Genomic DNA, 16,060 nt, shown 5'->3' with positions numbered 1-16,060 from the left:
GGAGAGTGTATGTTGTGAAGAATCATTAAAACCTGATGTTACTAATTTAGTAGTTATGTCAGATGAGTTTGTCTATTGGTTTCTTCATTCTGAGAGACATTTTAAAATCTAATTTAATCGTTTAGCTTGATATTGTTCATATTAAGTTTTATAGACCTCTGTCATTTGATGCTGACTAGGGACTAAGCCACAGATACTATTTTTTTTATTAAGTAGAATCAATACTAATGCATTTGACACATTAAAGAAAATGCAATGAAACCAAATGGATTTATCAATTTAAGTTTCTTACAGTAAAATAACAGGTTAAGAGACTCTGCAGCCTTAAGAGTTCATGCAGATAGTTTAGTAAACCACTTTGTGAACAGTGTCTTTAAAGGTTTACTTCTGTATTTTCTTCTCTGCTTAGCTTCTAGTGCCACTGTGTAGATGATTTTAATTTGCTATTATGTTATGTTTTCACTTTGGAACTGACTTACAGGAGCTAAGTGATGCGTTTCTTTCACAGCTACAATGGATTTCCTGTATTAAAACTAGATTTATTTGAGCGACCTGAAGGATTTCTCACAGCACCAAATAACAAACTGTCCTCAAAAGCCAGTAGTCCCAACAGCCCGTTACCGATGTTCAGAAGAACTAAACAGGTACTTGGTGCAGGTATTTGTGTAGCCTGAGGTACATGTCTGCAGCCTGACTAATGATTCCTAACCCATACCGTGACTATAGCATAGTCATACTACTTAATCTCTAGATCTTTATCTGTGTTTCTTGCCTACACTGTATCACAGAATCATAGAATGCTTTGGGTTGGAAAGGACCTTAAAGATCATCAAGTTCAACCCCACCCACCCCCCACAACCATGGGCAGGGGCACCTCTCACTAGACCAGGCTGCTCAAGGACAACCTGGCCTTGAACACCTCTGGGAAGGGGGCATCCACCACCTCCCTGGGTAACCTCTTCTTCACCACCCTTGTAGTGAAGAATTTCTTAATTTCTTCCTAATATCCCATCTAAATCTACCCCTTCCAATTTAAAACCCTTCCTCCTCATACTATCACTTCGCACCCTTCTAAAAAGTCCCTCCCCAACTTTGTGGGCACCCTTCAGGTAATGGAAGGTCACTATAAGATCTCCCAAGAGCCTTCTCTTTTCTAGGCTGTACAACCCCAACTTTCTTAGCCTGTCCTCATAGAAGAGGTGCTCCATCCCTCTAATTGTCTTTGTGGCTTCCTCTGGACCCATTCCTGCACACATACTGTCATTTGCTGTGCTGTCCCTATACCTGCCATGGTCTCCACTCTGTTCTCCATGAGCACAAACTGCTGGGCTTCCACATCCACTTGTTGGGCTTAGAGGGGCCCCAACCTTCAAGTGTTTCTTAACAGATAAATGCAGACCAAAAGTAATGGACAAAAATTTCAAGAAATGCAAGTTTTAGGAGGGAATAACATAGCTGTGTTTGGTATCACTCATTCTGCTTTCATCTTCTTTTCCACATTATTACATTGTTCATATTAACATTGCTGTTTCTGTAGGTATAATTCAGTTTTTAACAAGTAGTGTGTGTGTAAATATACACAAATAATATTTATGACTCTCTACAGGAAATTAAATCTGCACATAAAATTGCTAAGAAGTACTCGTCCATACCCCAGATGTGGTCCAGATGTTTGTTACGTCACTGCTACGGTCTTTGGTTTATTTGCCTTCCCGCGTATGTGAAAGTCTGCCATTCAAAAGTCAGGGCTCTGAGAACTGCATACGATGTGCTACAAAAAATGCACACCAAGAAGATAGATCCACCTGATGAGGTAAAATGAGTCAATCCCAGGGTGCCTGAAATAGCCCGTGGGGTGATGAGTGGGGTGAGTGTCTGACTGCAGCAGCACAACACGAGCTCTGTTTTCAGGTGTGCTACCGAGTGCTCATGCAGCTGTGTGGACAGTACGGTCAGCCTGTGCTAGCAGTGAGAGTCCTTTTTGAAATGCAGAAAGCTGGTATTGATCCTAATGCCATTACTTACGGCTACTACAATAAGGTAAGTGTTTTTGGAAGGTGGTGAGGGGAATGCATTCTTATCTGAGCAAAAAAAAGCAAGCCAAGTAAGGGAGCAGTTCAGGTGTAATTCTGTCGCTTCCAGTAACTGGGAGAAATACAAGACAGAATCACAGAATCACAAGGTTGGAAGAGCCCTTTAAGATCATCAAGTCCAATCATTCCTGTCCTATGCTAAACCATATCCTGAAGTACCTCATCTACCCTTTTTTTTTTTTTTTTAACACATGCAGGGCAGGTGACTCAACCCCCTCCCTGGGCAGCCTGTTCCAGGCCCTGACAACTCTTTCAGTAAAAGGGGTTTTTTTCTAATACCTAATTTGACCCTGCCCTGGCACAGCTTGGGGCCATTTCTTGTCCCATCTCTGGTTACTTGGCTGAATAGACCATCACCCACCTCTCTACAACTACCCTTAAGGTAGTTGTAGGTGGTGATAAGGTCTCCCATCAGCCTCCTCTTCTCCAGACTATCCCTAAAAGAGTAACTGTTGTCTTCATAGGTTTAGAAGTCTACTTTAAAACCACCCATGTACTAATGTGAAATTAAGTTAATGATTTCATATCTGACTGTTCCATAGATTGACTGTATTTGACTTTGATCTTTCCAAAACAGGCTGTTCTGGAAAGTACCTGGCCTTCGAGCAACCGAGGTGGCTATTTCCTATGGATGAAAATAAGAAACGTTGTTTTAGGAATAGCACAGTTTAAAAAAGCACTGAAAAAGCTACCAGCAAGCACACAGCATACAGCTCTTCCTGGTATTCACATCATTTTTTATTTTCATGCTGATAAGAAAATGATTTTGGATAGCTTTCTGTTGTGAACTTGATAAAGCTCTTTTACAGAGGAGGAAAAAAGAATTCTTGCATCATTTTTAAAAGCCACATTTATTTTTTATTTGTCTTTGATTCCCAAATAGTCTGTTCTACTGTTGTATCAGCTCTTCATGGAGACAAAATTTGAAACTGAAATCCATATGATAATTATCCTAAATGAATATCTGTTTTACATATAATTATATCTTGTAAATCTCATAACTGGCAGAAACTTGTCTAGCGTTTTTTTCATCCCCCTTTTTTGATATTAGTTGAAAGGCAACTAGAACTAGTTCTTGAGTGTGGAGTACAGTTTGCAGGTTTTATGTACCAACTGTAATGATTGTATTTGTGTAACCAAGAAAACAGGTTCAATATTTGATCTTGCAAATTTTGGTCGTCTTTCCTTTTCTTTCCAGTAAAGGTTTACATTACGTTCAAATGGCCATAGTACCGTCCTGGTGATTACCTGTAGTTTGTGTTGTTTGTAGATACTACTTTCCACTGGATTTATAACTTACTACTAGTAAAGATAGTTTATTTTAATGTGCCAGCAATATACTTAGTTAAGTTGTAATTGACCTTAACAAACATTTACAATATACTTGTCTGAACACATGAAGGCCATCTGAATCATCTTTTGAGGTCCCTTCCAACCAAGGCTATTATATGATTCTAAATATGCATAAATAAATCTTTACCTAGACAAACAAAATAGGTATAATGGCCTAATGCCTAGAGTATTTCTCCTAGACTCAGGAGACTACAGTCCTACTTCTGGCTCTATCGCTGTCCTCTGGATGACCTTGAATAATTAAACTTTATTTCTGCCTGTTCTCTGTGAAGCTGACCTTGCTGATGATCCATTTCTGTGAAAGACACCTGTGCAAAGCACCACAGAACCTTAGCAACATTGGTCATAACTCAGACCGTGTAAACTAAAGAGGTGTAATTAGGCTTTTGATAAGTAACTGCAACTTTTATAATTCATAGTACTTGCTTTTGACCTAATCTGGATTTTTAGATATTTCTTTGCATGAACACACATAGCTGGAGTGCATTCTGACTCCAGGCAATCCCAAAAACTTTTCCATAAATTCCAGAATAATTTAGCATCTTTACAATCGCAACAAGTTCTTACCCTCTGTAGAGATACAGTGCAGCATCCTTAGGGAAAAGAGGGAAGAAAGCAAACTTTCAGCAATGTGCTTATGTTACGTCCTAAACTGTGTGAGAGTAAACCTCCTAGAGATGCTGAGGACTTGAGGTTGACCTGGGCAAAGGCCATGGAATACATGTGACTTGAAGTACACACTTAAAGTTTCCATTCACTATAAATACTATCCCCTTTGTTAATTTGCTGTGTGACAGCCTGGGAAAGGAACAACCATGTCAGTGTTAACTAAATTATGAGTTACACTTGAGACAGTGTTCTGTCTTTAGCATGACCGGATAGCGGCCTAAGTGTCTGCAGGGTTTTGGATATTTTTGGGGTAGCATTGGTTACTTTTGTTTACAAAATAAGATAAAAATAAACTCATGGCTGCTGCATTGTTTCAATTTTTTTACTTTCTAGAGTAAAACCATGAGAATCACGTGCATTAACTCTGAGAAACATACTGTGCTAAAATGAAACCATGTTTAGATGCCTCTTAGAACTCTTGAAAGGAGGTGACATTTTGGTCAAACCAGGCAACAGAACCAAAGAGCAGCAGTGCTTTAGTACAGTATTTAAAAAGAAATAGTGCAAATTATCCCTTTAATTTCATCCTGTAGAGCATCGCTTCAATGTTTATACTGTAAAAGTAAGCTGTTCACTGTTCTTTTTTATAGTAAATTGTTCACTGCTAATTGGAATGTATTTGATAAGAGGCCTTTGAATTACAGTGGCTATTCAATTTATTCTGCTTAACAATGTCATGCTATTAAACACCATAATCGTCTTTTTGTCTTTGCCCTGTTACGATAGGGGGACTTTCAGACTTTGGCAATAACACATCATTCAAAGAAGAAGCCAGGCAAGGGAAAACTTGTCTTCAAGATATACAAGAACAAAAAGAGGACAAGAGAGAGAGTGACTCCAGTTCTTGTATGTATCTTGCAAATACAGATATCTAGTTCATTGAGGGTAAATAGGAGCCTCAGCAAAAACTAAGTGGGGCAGCAGGGTTTTTTCACTGAGGGTATGTGATAAGGCATGGGCATAAACTAGCATTAAGTTCTTTTCTCTAAATGTAATTTTCTGGATGTCTAATGGTTTAAATTTTAAAACTACAGTTCATTTTTCCCTCCTCTGTTTCAAATAAGTGATAAAGGTAATATAAAGGCTTAATGATAATTACGTCTTAATGTTTTTGTCTTTCAAAAAAATTAAATTGCTTTTTATAATCTGCAGGAAAGCTTTTTCTACCAGACTGTTTTCCTTATAAATCCCATGAGAGGATAACAGCTGAATTTTTGCAGGTCTGTGAGAGAAGGTCTAAATTACTCAGCTCCCTGGAAATCTCAAAATGTAGGAGATGCATCAGAAATGAGAACTGGATTTGCTGTGAACCTGTTTTACATGTGCTGCTCGTGTTTCCCTTAACTGCAGTTGAGCAGCAAAGATTTTCTGCAAGCAGATAGCAAATTAGGTCATGTAGTAAAAATGTATAAGTACTGTAGATTACAGCATTTCTTCACCACCATCTTCCTTGTGGCATTAGTGTCTTTTTGTTGGCTTTAAAATTTTTGTGCAAGTGTTACCTGTGGTCATAGAAGCACACCCATAAGATGGCAGAATGATTATTTGGATTCACTGAAACCTTTGAGGGCACAGAAAATGTGAATTCTGCTGAAGGCTTATACTTTCTTAGCCATAATTAAGACAGATTTGTGGTGCTTTGTAGTAATCTTATGTGCCAAAAATGTGTAGTACTTTTCAGTACAACTTGAGAGTATTCAGTTGCTTGAATTCCTTTAGAGAGGCAATTGTCTATTTTGGGTAGCCATCTGACAACCAAATTTGGCTTTCATATCTGAGGTGAATATAAATATTGGAATGTTTGCTGTATTTCTCTTACATAGTCATGGTCATAGGGGTAGGATCTGTATGAAGTCAGATTCATTGGCCTTGAGCTCTTGCAAAGTCAGGAAAAATTACTCTTATGTCTGTCCTTTGAGAGCAAACAAGGGTGGTCTTAGTCTCCACAACCCCCACAAATTTTGGTATGCAAGTACCAGTTACTTGGACCCTGTGTACAGACGTTATGGAACATCCAGTTATAAAAGTAACACCAGGAATTAAATATCCATAGTTGAGTTTTTCCAGCTTTAAAACCTCTACCCAAGGAGATACTGGCCTATGCATCACAGGATGATAGACACAATATGTTTTTGCTTAAGCCTGCATAAAGTATCAATACATAATGTTGAGATTTAAATTAAGTTGCTTTGATTCTAGAGATTTATCTATCTTTTTTCTGTGTACAGTGTCTGAAGTGGAGAGCACAAAAGGGAGTGGTGACTGCCTGCCTAAACTAAACTACCAGAACTCAAGTGATGCCAAAGCCGCTTCTAGCATAGTGCGGCTGAACGGTACAGTTGACAATACTGTAGCAGAAGCTGGCACAGGTGAGTGGAAGAGAAAATATGTTTTGCTTCTCATGTTGTTTTGTCTCTTTATATTCAGTGTCTAACAAGAGCTCTAAGTAGCATACCTAGAGTTCTTCTTTCTACAAAAATTACAGTATTTTATTGGTGGAATGGTAGTGGCCAATAAATTTATGGGAGTGAGTTTAGGTTAGAGTCTGCATATGCACTGTCAGAGAGATATATCCAAATATCCTGCACTTCCAGATTCTTTTTCTTGTGTTGTGGGTTTTTTAAATATGTTTATCATCTGCTTACAAAATCCCAGGTCTTGGGGTTTTATTATACCTTCCAGCAACTAATAAATGCCTTCATGGTGTACAAAAGGTTTTATGCAGTGTGATTAAAAGACATTTTCAGGCATTTTCCCAAATCTTCAGCAATGTCAAATCTGGTTGTTATAGCGCTGTCATCTGTGTTTGAAATACAGCAGTATCATCCTTAAAAGACTGTGTCTTTATACTCTGACAAAATAATGGAGACTTCTCTGACAGCTCCTTTTGTTGGCTCTAACTCATCAGGTTAGAAAGTGTTGAGCTCTTTTTTTGCCATTTCCTAGATACTTTTGCTGTCCCTAGCTTTGAAATATCTTAATAATGGAGTATGTCTCTAAAAGAAGAAACTAAATACGTGTGAGACTTTTCTTGATGGTGTGTCTCAGTACTCTTGTTGTATGATTTGAAACCCTTAAGTGTTTTGTCATCTGACCCTTCCTAAAGGTTAAGACCGTGGTCAACTCAACTTTCCAACTGCTACCATAAAGCATAGTGAATTCCATCTCTGTGTTGTAAACTCCTTGAAATATAAGAGGAATTTGCATTCTTTCTGTAATTCGGTTTAGTTTTCCTGCTGTGCAAAAAGTGAAGTACCCTGTTTCTTCTGTTTTTCAGAGAGTTCTGCAGGATTGCTCTTTACATCATCCTTTGAGGATGCTGGTGAAGCAGAAGTTATAAAAAGTAAATCCTTGAGGAAGAGACATAAAAGTGCAGTAGAACCTGACTTAAGGGAGATTCCGTGGGAAAGCAGGAACCGTAACCTGAGTGGAGATGGCTTGGTGGGACTGATGATAAATAGAATAAATCAGGAAGCAAACCCTGGAGAAATTGTTGAAAAACTAGGGGCCGATGCCAAAATCCTGTCCAGTGCATTACAGAAAAGCATAAGGCCGAAAACTCTGAATATCAGAACTTCCTCTTTAGGATCTAAGAGAGAAAGCCTGGAGAAAGAATCTAGTGATGAAGATGCAGCTTTTGATTGCAGTTTTACAGATAAAACAGAGTCTCCTGTTATCTTTGATCTGGAAGACTTGGATGCAGAACCTGAAACAGCTACAGCAGTGAAATCCTCCAATGACAAATCTAGAAAGCTGCAAAGAAAGAGCAGCTTTCCAGTTAAACCAGTTGAAAAGACAGATGTTGAAACTGGATTTGATCCGCTGTCACTGCTGGTTGCTGAGACGGAACAACAGAAGGAGGATGATGAGGATGATGATGACAGAAGTGTTTCTACTCCATCTGCAAGACGAGATTTAGCTGAAGAAATAGTCTCGTACATGAACAATATGAGCAGCCCTTTGTCAAGTCGTGCCCCAAGCATTGAGTTACAAAAACCCTACGATGACAGAAATGCTCACAAGAAAAGCCCAACAGTCATCCAGCCTTGTAGGAGGTCCAGCCTTCCCCCAAACTCCCCAAGGCCGTCCAGTCTTACCAAATCCAAGAGTTACCATGCCAAAAATGAGGAAAGGCCAAGAGACAGGCTTTGGTCCTCCCCAGCTTATTCCCTAAACAGTCCAGCAAAAGAACCACAAGATGCAACCAGTGCATTAACACTTGTGTCTTCGCCGTCCTTCAACTTTGATACGCTGCTAACACCGAAGTTTGATGTTCTAAAAAGCAGCATGTTTTCTGCTGGAAAAGGGGTTGCAGAGAAAGCTAGCAAGTGGTACTCAAAATTTACAATGTACACTGCATCCTCAAAGGTAAATTGTTATATTTACTTTTATTTCGACCCCTGAAAAACTGAAGTCCCTATAAATTAGGGGAGAAGCTTTGTAAAGGTTTAATCCTTCACTCCTTGTGATAAGGCCTCTGTTTGAATGATGTGCATCATGATAGACCTTCTACAGGAGGTTGTCTTAATCAGGTCTGATTTGCCAGGACCCTGGTTTTATTGTCCTGAATCAAATACAATTTTGGTTTACCATGGGTTCAGTAGTGTGTTGACAGGGCAGAGAACACTGCTCTGCCTTCCCTTATTTACCTAAAGAAAAAAATACTTAAATAATGATGCATTTAGGCCTTTACTGTTTTTTCTTTTTAAAAAAAAAAGGAAATCTGCTTGGATGGATTACTAAAGTCACTTAAGGTAGTTTTGAACTGAGGTCACTTGATTACAGTGTTCTTTTTGTTTGAGTTATTAGCACCAAACTCATTTTGTTCCCAGTCCTTGGGAATGACAATAGATAGAGTTTGCTGGTGGAATATTTTCTTACTGTGTTTAAAACCAATCTGAGAATAAGTAAAGTGGTAACTATGCCTTGCCTATCCTAATGTATCCTTATGGCTGTTGATAGCGTTGGTAACAGTGGTGGGGAAGAGCCATGGGATTGCCACATTGACATTTTCATTTAGATGTTTTTATTAGGAGAATCTTCAAAAAGAAATCCTCGTGTAGCTATTTAACCCCAAGTGAAACCAGCCTTGTTTCACATCCGTTGTGAATAGAGATCTGAGCTGAATGATTTTCCAAGGAGGGAAGTTCATGCCTTGAATTTACTGAGACAAAGAAGGCTGCCCTTTCTCATTGGAATCTGTTTTCTTCTCTCAGGATCAAAATTCAGACCGAGCAAGTGTTTCATCTCTTGGAGCTCTGGACTCAGAATCTACTTCTCTAACTGATGAGGATGTCTGCAATGATTTTGAAAGTGCTTCTCCTCAGGAAAATACCACATCAGAAATTAAGGGAATTGGCCTCAGCAGGACAAGCCTGGAGAGTTCAGCTTCCCATGATGGCTCATCAAAACAATTTGACCAGTGTGGTAAGAGACAGCTTGTGCACTGCATTCATCAATCTGAACAAAAATATTCCCATTCTCAGAGTTGTTCTTCATTAATTCTCAGTTTGGATCATCCTAGTCATTAGTCCTTTTTGTGGAAGAAGTAACTTGTACTTTTCTTACCTGCAAACTATTGCTCATGTCCATAAGTATGTATATTTTTATTGTACAACCTTGTTTTGGTTTCTTATGGATAAAAACTTCCACACTGACATCCTGCCCCTGAGTAAGTTTCTGGATGCTACAGCTAAACCAAGAGACCCTTTTGTATTCCTGTAGTCACCTTGCTTGTGTGAGCTGTGCAGCTAGAGAAAACATCTATAAGAACTTTCAAACAGTAACTTTATTAGTTGGATTTGTTTTCTAGAAGTAGTAAAAATCCTTTTTGGAAGATTGTTCTGTAAACCACTGCTGAAGCTTTTTATCCAAGCTGGGTGGTTTTTCCCCTAATCTGCAGGGGACAATTAGTAGTGACTGTTGAATCAGTGTCTATACTGCTGTCACTATGGAGTACAGTGTGTTCAGCAGAATCGGGATGAAAGGAAGATCTGTCTGCTGAAATCCCTCCATGTAGCACCTAGAAGCATGCCTGCATTTGGCTCCCTAGTTAGTGGGATGTGGAGGAACTGGAGAGGGGTGGTGGAAGCTGTGCCGTTGTGGCCAGGGGATCAGAGCATCCTGAGCTTGACAGGACCCTGGCTTGTTGAGCGTGGTGAAGAGAAAGGTCAGGGATACCTGTGGTCACAGGCAGCACCTCTAATCCTTCCCCACTTCATGTCCAGACAGAAAGTGTGGGTATGAATTACTTCATCTGTAAAACTTGTTTCCAAGCTACCAACTGTTGTAAAAGAAGAAAACTGAGCATATGGAATTTCTATGTTGGTAGGTTTTATTTTTGCCGTTGTTAGTGCTGGGCAGATGGTGGCCTCACACTCCAGCTTCACGTTTCTGAGTAAATCTGATTTGTTGCATCTTCCATCACGCATTTCATAACTGCAGAATTGTTTGACAGAGAAAGAGTTTACTAAAAATGCATATTCTGAATGACTAATACTCTGGGTTTCTCTCATCAATAGGTTCCCTTTCAAAGTTCCCTTTACCTGACAAATCAGAGTTGATATCTTCTTGCAGTACAAGTAGTACCAGTGTGTTTCAGAACTACGCCATGGAGGTACAGGATGATTTATTGATTTTAATTGATATGCTACAAGCATATGTCCTTAAATATAAATGCTATCTGAATCTCTTAAAGTTCAAAGCTTAAAACTAATCCACTGAAGGGCAGATAAATGTTTCTGTGACTGGGTAGGTTTCACTTCAGATCCTGCTCTAGAAATGTCATTATAGCACTCGTATATTTCAGTCCTTAAAGCTGCAGCTCTCAAGAATTTGAGAATTGGGTGCAACTGAATTGTGGCATCTAAACCCTCAGCACAGCTGAACTTGTGTAAAGTGAAAATACCAAGGCTGAAATAGCACTGTGCATTTAAAAATACAGAATAGATAACTGCCTATTTCTTGTAGCTTCTGAGAAGATGGCTTTTCTCTTCCCTATTCTACTAGGTTTGGGTGGCTTTTTCTTTCTTGTTTCAGTGCATTTGCATTAATAACTGTTAGTTTTCATCTTTATTTCATTTCTGTTATGCCAGTAGTCACTACAGAAGAGCATTAAAATTCTGAGAATTGGCTAAAATTTTGGCTGTAGCTTTGACTGTTTTGTAAAGGAATAGTAGCAGCTCTGAGTATGTTACAGCAGAGTTCTGTTTTCTGCCCCATGCAGGTCCTCATCTCAAGCTGCTCGCGGTGCCGCACATGTGACTGTTTGGTTCATGATGAGGAAATCATGGCAGGTTGGACAGCAGACGACTCCAATCTCAATACCACCTGTCCCTTCTGTGGCAACTTATTTCTGCCTTTTTTAAGCATAGAAATCCGAGACCTCCGGCGGCCCGGGCGGTAATAACCTTATTTGAATCTTCCTCCATTTCGAATGCTTGTAACTGAAGTGGGTTTTGTTTGGGTTTTTTAGATAACATTAAGCTTTTGGTTTCCCTGCAGTTACTTTCTGAAGTCCAGCCCTTCTACAGAAAACATGCAGTTCCCATCACTCTTCTCAAATCAGAGTGGGAAGTCCTGTACCACTGCAGCTACTGTTGGCCTTGCTACATCTCTAATGTCTGTTCAAGAGGATATAAATTCAAATAGGTAAATCTGCATTGTCTGTGCAGAAGATGACCTGGTCCTCTGGGTGCACATGTATTCTTTATTAACAGAAGTAAATGTAATAAAATACTCTCTGAAGAGGAGAAACTGGTTTGCGAGAGGATCTCCTTGTTGCCTTGTTGGCCACATCATGCTTTTACAGCGTGGTGTTTAGTATTTCATCCCAAATATAAAATTCATGTAGGCAGCTGTAACTCTGAAGATGTTACAAACTCTTCAGGATGTTTGTGTTCATTATCTGTGCAAGGGAGAATAAAAGCTGCATCATAACATGAGTAAGTGTGGTGGCTGAAAAGGTAAAATTTGAGGTGTCAGGTTATTTCCAGTTTATTTCAGACTGTTGAGTGCTCAAAGGAAAAGCTGAGATTTTTCACCTTTTTTTTTTTTTTTTTTTCCCCCTAGCAAATCTAAGCAGCATGACAATATTTGTGCCAGAAGTATCCAGATCCCTACAGGAAGAAGACAAAATACCTCTGGGTCAGAATGTACAAGTCACCCTGTAGCAAGGAGCATTAGTACTTTTGGTCCTTTGGAAGAAGATGAGAAGGAAAACCAGAAGATCAGCCATATCATTCCTACTGGTAGCCTGCCTGCTACTTTGCAAGGACCAACAGTGTGTAGTTTTTCTACCTTAAATGACATTTTTGTGTGCATGATAGATTAATGAAAATTGGTCTCAATTAGAACAGAGTCAAACCTAGTATTTCTCCCAATTTGGGATGGTTTTGTATTTGAACTACTTGTAGCTTTTAGATGTTTGTGTGTTTTATGGGAGTGGGGAAAAGCATCCATAAGACTTCATAAAGACAGTTACACTCCAGCTAATGGCATTTCTCCTTTATTCCATAGGATTCCTTGGGCCTAGAGTGGCGCTTACCTAGTCCTGATCCTATAACGGTTCCGTATCTCAGTCCTCTGGTGGTATGGAAAGAGCTTGAAAGCTTACTTGAAAATGAGGGGGATCATGCAATCACTGTAGCAGACTTTGTAGATCATCATCCTATTGTGTTCTGGAATTTGGTGTGGTACTTCAGACGCCTGGACTTGCCTAGCAATTTACCAGGATTAATACTTTCTTCTGAGCACTGTAATAAAAACTCCAAGGTATGGAATCGTATAGGAAGTACTGACATGTTGAGGAATTACTGTTTTCTCATGTAGGAAATAATTACAGAATTTGATAACTCTTAGAAATGTGTCTTAAAATATGCTGGGCCCAGTCCTGGTTTGGTGCAGAATGTGTCAACTGAGGGAAAACATGGATAACTCTGGAACTTGGGCTCCACAGTATTTGTGTGGGGTCAGCATTCAGCTCTTATTAGTCACACTGTGATTTGTGCTCCTCCGTTACAAACAAGATAAGTTTCTAATTGATTTCATTGCACTTTGATGACTAGTTGAGCAGGAGGAAGAATTTATGCCTGTAGAAAGCCGTGCAGAATACTCATTTGCCACGGCACTGACACCCTATTTAGATTCGGGGCTCTCTAGTTCTACAGTAGCTTTAATATTAATAGCTTTTTACCATCAGGCTTTTGTAACATGAGGATATATTTTAAACACAAAGTGCTCTGCCATGACTGAGTAATAAAATACCTCTATGTATGCATTCTTCCATTTAGATTCCACGAAACTGTATGTCAGAGGACAGTAAATATGTTCTAATTCAGATGCTGTGGGACAACATGAAACTGCATCAGGATCCAAGGCAGCCTCTGTATATTTTGTGGAACGCTCAGAGTAAGCTTTGTTTCATGTGGTTATTTTTTTTTTTTAAAGAATGCTTTTCATTTTGAGTGGCTGCAGAATGTGTTTTGAGAGAGGATTTCCTTGTGGATAGTTCATGTGAGATGTATTACTGGTTTTTTGATCATACTGCTTTTTGTCTTGCAGGTCAAAATCGCACTCTTTTGTTTGAGAGTGAGTGTTAAGTTTGGTGTTGCTCTTCTAAGTCTGTGTGACTTTTTTGGGAGGGTGGGAGGTGTGAACAAGTTCAGTTTTCCAGCATACCTGTTTTGAATCATTGACCAGTCTGTCCAGTGGTTTGTTTTGGTGTTGGCTTTTTTTTTTTTTCCTCCTTGGGAGGGAATAAGTTTCAGTGATCAGCACTTACATTGACGGTTCATCCGCTTCGTTTTTTTATTTTTAGAACTTGCTTACTAAGAATTTTGTTGCCAGTGTTGGATCATATGGCCTGAAAATAGCTTATGACCCATTACAGCTGTTTTCTCTTATTCCCTTTTTGTGTTTCCTTAAGTTGGGATTATTTTGACTTGGCATTTATTGTTCTTTATTCACTATGTATGTCAACATTCTCACAGCTTGCATAGCCTCCCACCTTTTTTTTTTTAATGACTTGTTCCTTGGTACACAGAAAATATGTCTATTCTTACAGCATCTCTAATGTTTTTTTCAGCCCAGAAGTACCCAATGGTCCACTTATTGCAAAAAGATGATGACTCTTTTAACCAGGAGCTCCTGAGAAGTATGGTGAAAAGCATTAAGATGAATGACGTGTATGGACCAATGAGTCAAATACTGGAGAGATTGAACAAATGGCCACATATTAAAAGACAGAGGTAGGGTATGAACATGCTGAACTGGAACAAGGGACAACAGCAAGGCTGTTAAAATATGAATTATATTTGCATGCTGTGTTTTTTAAAGAAAAAAAGCACTGTTTCAGCAATGTTCTCACGTTTATTGCTTAGTCTGGTAAATACTGTTCATTCTTGTGGTGACTTCTTCGCAGACTGATTTTTGAAGAAAAAAAATCAGAGAAACTATTATTCACTTCTTCCTCTCCCTCTCCTCTTTACAGCCACCTCTTTTTCTTCTTAACTCTGGCACACATCACCAGGAGTGTCACTGTTAGGAAGGTTTTTCCATTAGTGGAGGAATTAGTGACAATTACTTCCTAGGAAATTGTATTTCTTGCCCAGATTTACTGATTTTTAGTTGTAATAAGCCACACAGCAGCCTTCTCAACAGCTGGACTGTTGTTGGAGTGTTTATTTGCTTGCCTACCTGCTTTTGCAACATCATGTAGGAATGCAGCAAAGCAAGTGCCCTGCCTGTCAGTTTTGGTGGGATTTGGTTGAGTGCCCCGAGTGCGCCTTGCTCTGTGATGAGCAATTAAGGCATCCACTGACAGGCTGGAAGTTGCATCAAGGACAGGGCATTTTCCAGGGGTCAGAAGTCATCAAATTTTGGATGTGGTTATTGGGAATTATGTTCCAAATGTCAAGTTATCCTTAAATGTTTCAGGCTTTTTTAAAATAAGCTGGTTTGGGGTATATTACTGCAGTTTATAAACCAACATTTCTCTCTATAATTTCAGGAGCCTTTACAGAGAAATACTATTTCTTTCGCTTGTTGCTCTGGGAAGGGATAACATTGATATAGGTAAGTTTTATAAAGGAATCAAATAATCCCTACCTGGAGTATTGTGTCCAGTTCTGGGCTCCCCAGTGTAAAAAAGACAGAGGTCTCCTGGAAGGAGTCCAGTGCAGGGCTACGAAGATGATTAAGGGCCTGGAACATTGCCCCTGTTAGGAAAGGCTGAGTGAGCTGGGACTGTTCAGCCTGGTGAAAAAGAGACTGAGAGGGGATCTGATCAATGTTTGTCAATATCCGAAGGGTGGGACGCAGGGGAAATGGGCAGCCTCTTCTCAGTGTCTGTGGGGACAGGACAAGGAGCGATGGCCTCAAGTTGGAACACAGGGAGTTCCACACCAATATGTGGAAGAACTTCTTCACAGTGAGGGTGAGGGAGCCCTGGGACAGGCTGCCCAGGGGGTGTGGAGTCTCCTTCTCTGGAGATATTGCAGACCCGTCTGGACGCTGATCTGTGTGACCTGTCCTAGGGACCCTGCTTTGGCAGGGGGGTTGGACTCAGTGAGCTCTGGAGGTCCTTTCCAACTCCTACAATTCTTTGAATTAATGTGTGTAAATTAGTTTTTCAGTTTCTACACCAAGACAAAACCCCTCAGTCTGTAGATGAGCTGTGAGCCATTCTATGGTACAAGCTGAGTAAAAAGGGCTTTGCAGCTATTTATGGCTCATAAGCGTGCTGGCTCTCATTGTATTTGGGTTGTGGTTTTGAGCACAGTGTGTACAAGTTGTTTTTCTTTTCTGCAGATGCTTTTGACAGAGAGTACAAAATGGCCTATGACCGCCTCACAGCTAATCAAGTGAAGAACACCCATAATTGTGATAGACCACCGAGTACTGGAGTGATGGAATGCAGAAAGATTTTTGGAGAACCCTATCTTTAA

The 16,060-nt window shown here is 39.7% G+C and overlaps 1 protein-coding gene across 1 annotated transcript in view; it reads left to right on the top strand.

The window, feature by feature from the left end:
- Window positions 1–16,060, top strand: part of DENND4A (DENN domain containing 4A) — a gene marked incomplete at both ends in the record, with an annotated part of 41,087 nt that extends 25,027 nt beyond the window's left edge. Inside the window, 17 exons of the mRNA XM_084268249.1 lie at window positions 509–644; window positions 1,607–1,813; window positions 1,912–2,040; window positions 2,671–2,815; window positions 4,842–4,961; window positions 6,344–6,484; window positions 7,393–8,483; window positions 9,332–9,515; window positions 10,637–10,731; window positions 11,341–11,516; window positions 11,619–11,765; window positions 12,186–12,396; window positions 12,633–12,887; window positions 13,406–13,523; window positions 14,200–14,362; window positions 15,124–15,188; window positions 15,924–16,060. Coding sequence (XP_084124375.1) covers window positions 509–644; window positions 1,607–1,813; window positions 1,912–2,040; window positions 2,671–2,815; window positions 4,842–4,961; window positions 6,344–6,484; window positions 7,393–8,483; window positions 9,332–9,515; window positions 10,637–10,731; window positions 11,341–11,516; window positions 11,619–11,765; window positions 12,186–12,396; window positions 12,633–12,887; window positions 13,406–13,523; window positions 14,200–14,362; window positions 15,124–15,188; window positions 15,924–16,060 — 3,520 coding nt within the window. The remainder of the gene's footprint in view (window positions 1–508; window positions 645–1,606; window positions 1,814–1,911; window positions 2,041–2,670; window positions 2,816–4,841; window positions 4,962–6,343; window positions 6,485–7,392; window positions 8,484–9,331; window positions 9,516–10,636; window positions 10,732–11,340; window positions 11,517–11,618; window positions 11,766–12,185; window positions 12,397–12,632; window positions 12,888–13,405; window positions 13,524–14,199; window positions 14,363–15,123; window positions 15,189–15,923) is intronic.

Source organism: Gallinula chloropus, assembly GCF_964237585.1.
Source record: "Gallinula chloropus genome assembly, chromosome: 9".
In the NCBI taxonomy this organism is placed as follows: Eukaryota; Metazoa; Chordata; class Aves; order Gruiformes; family Rallidae; genus Gallinula; species Gallinula chloropus.
This window is presented reverse-complemented; position numbering and strand designations above follow the sequence as displayed.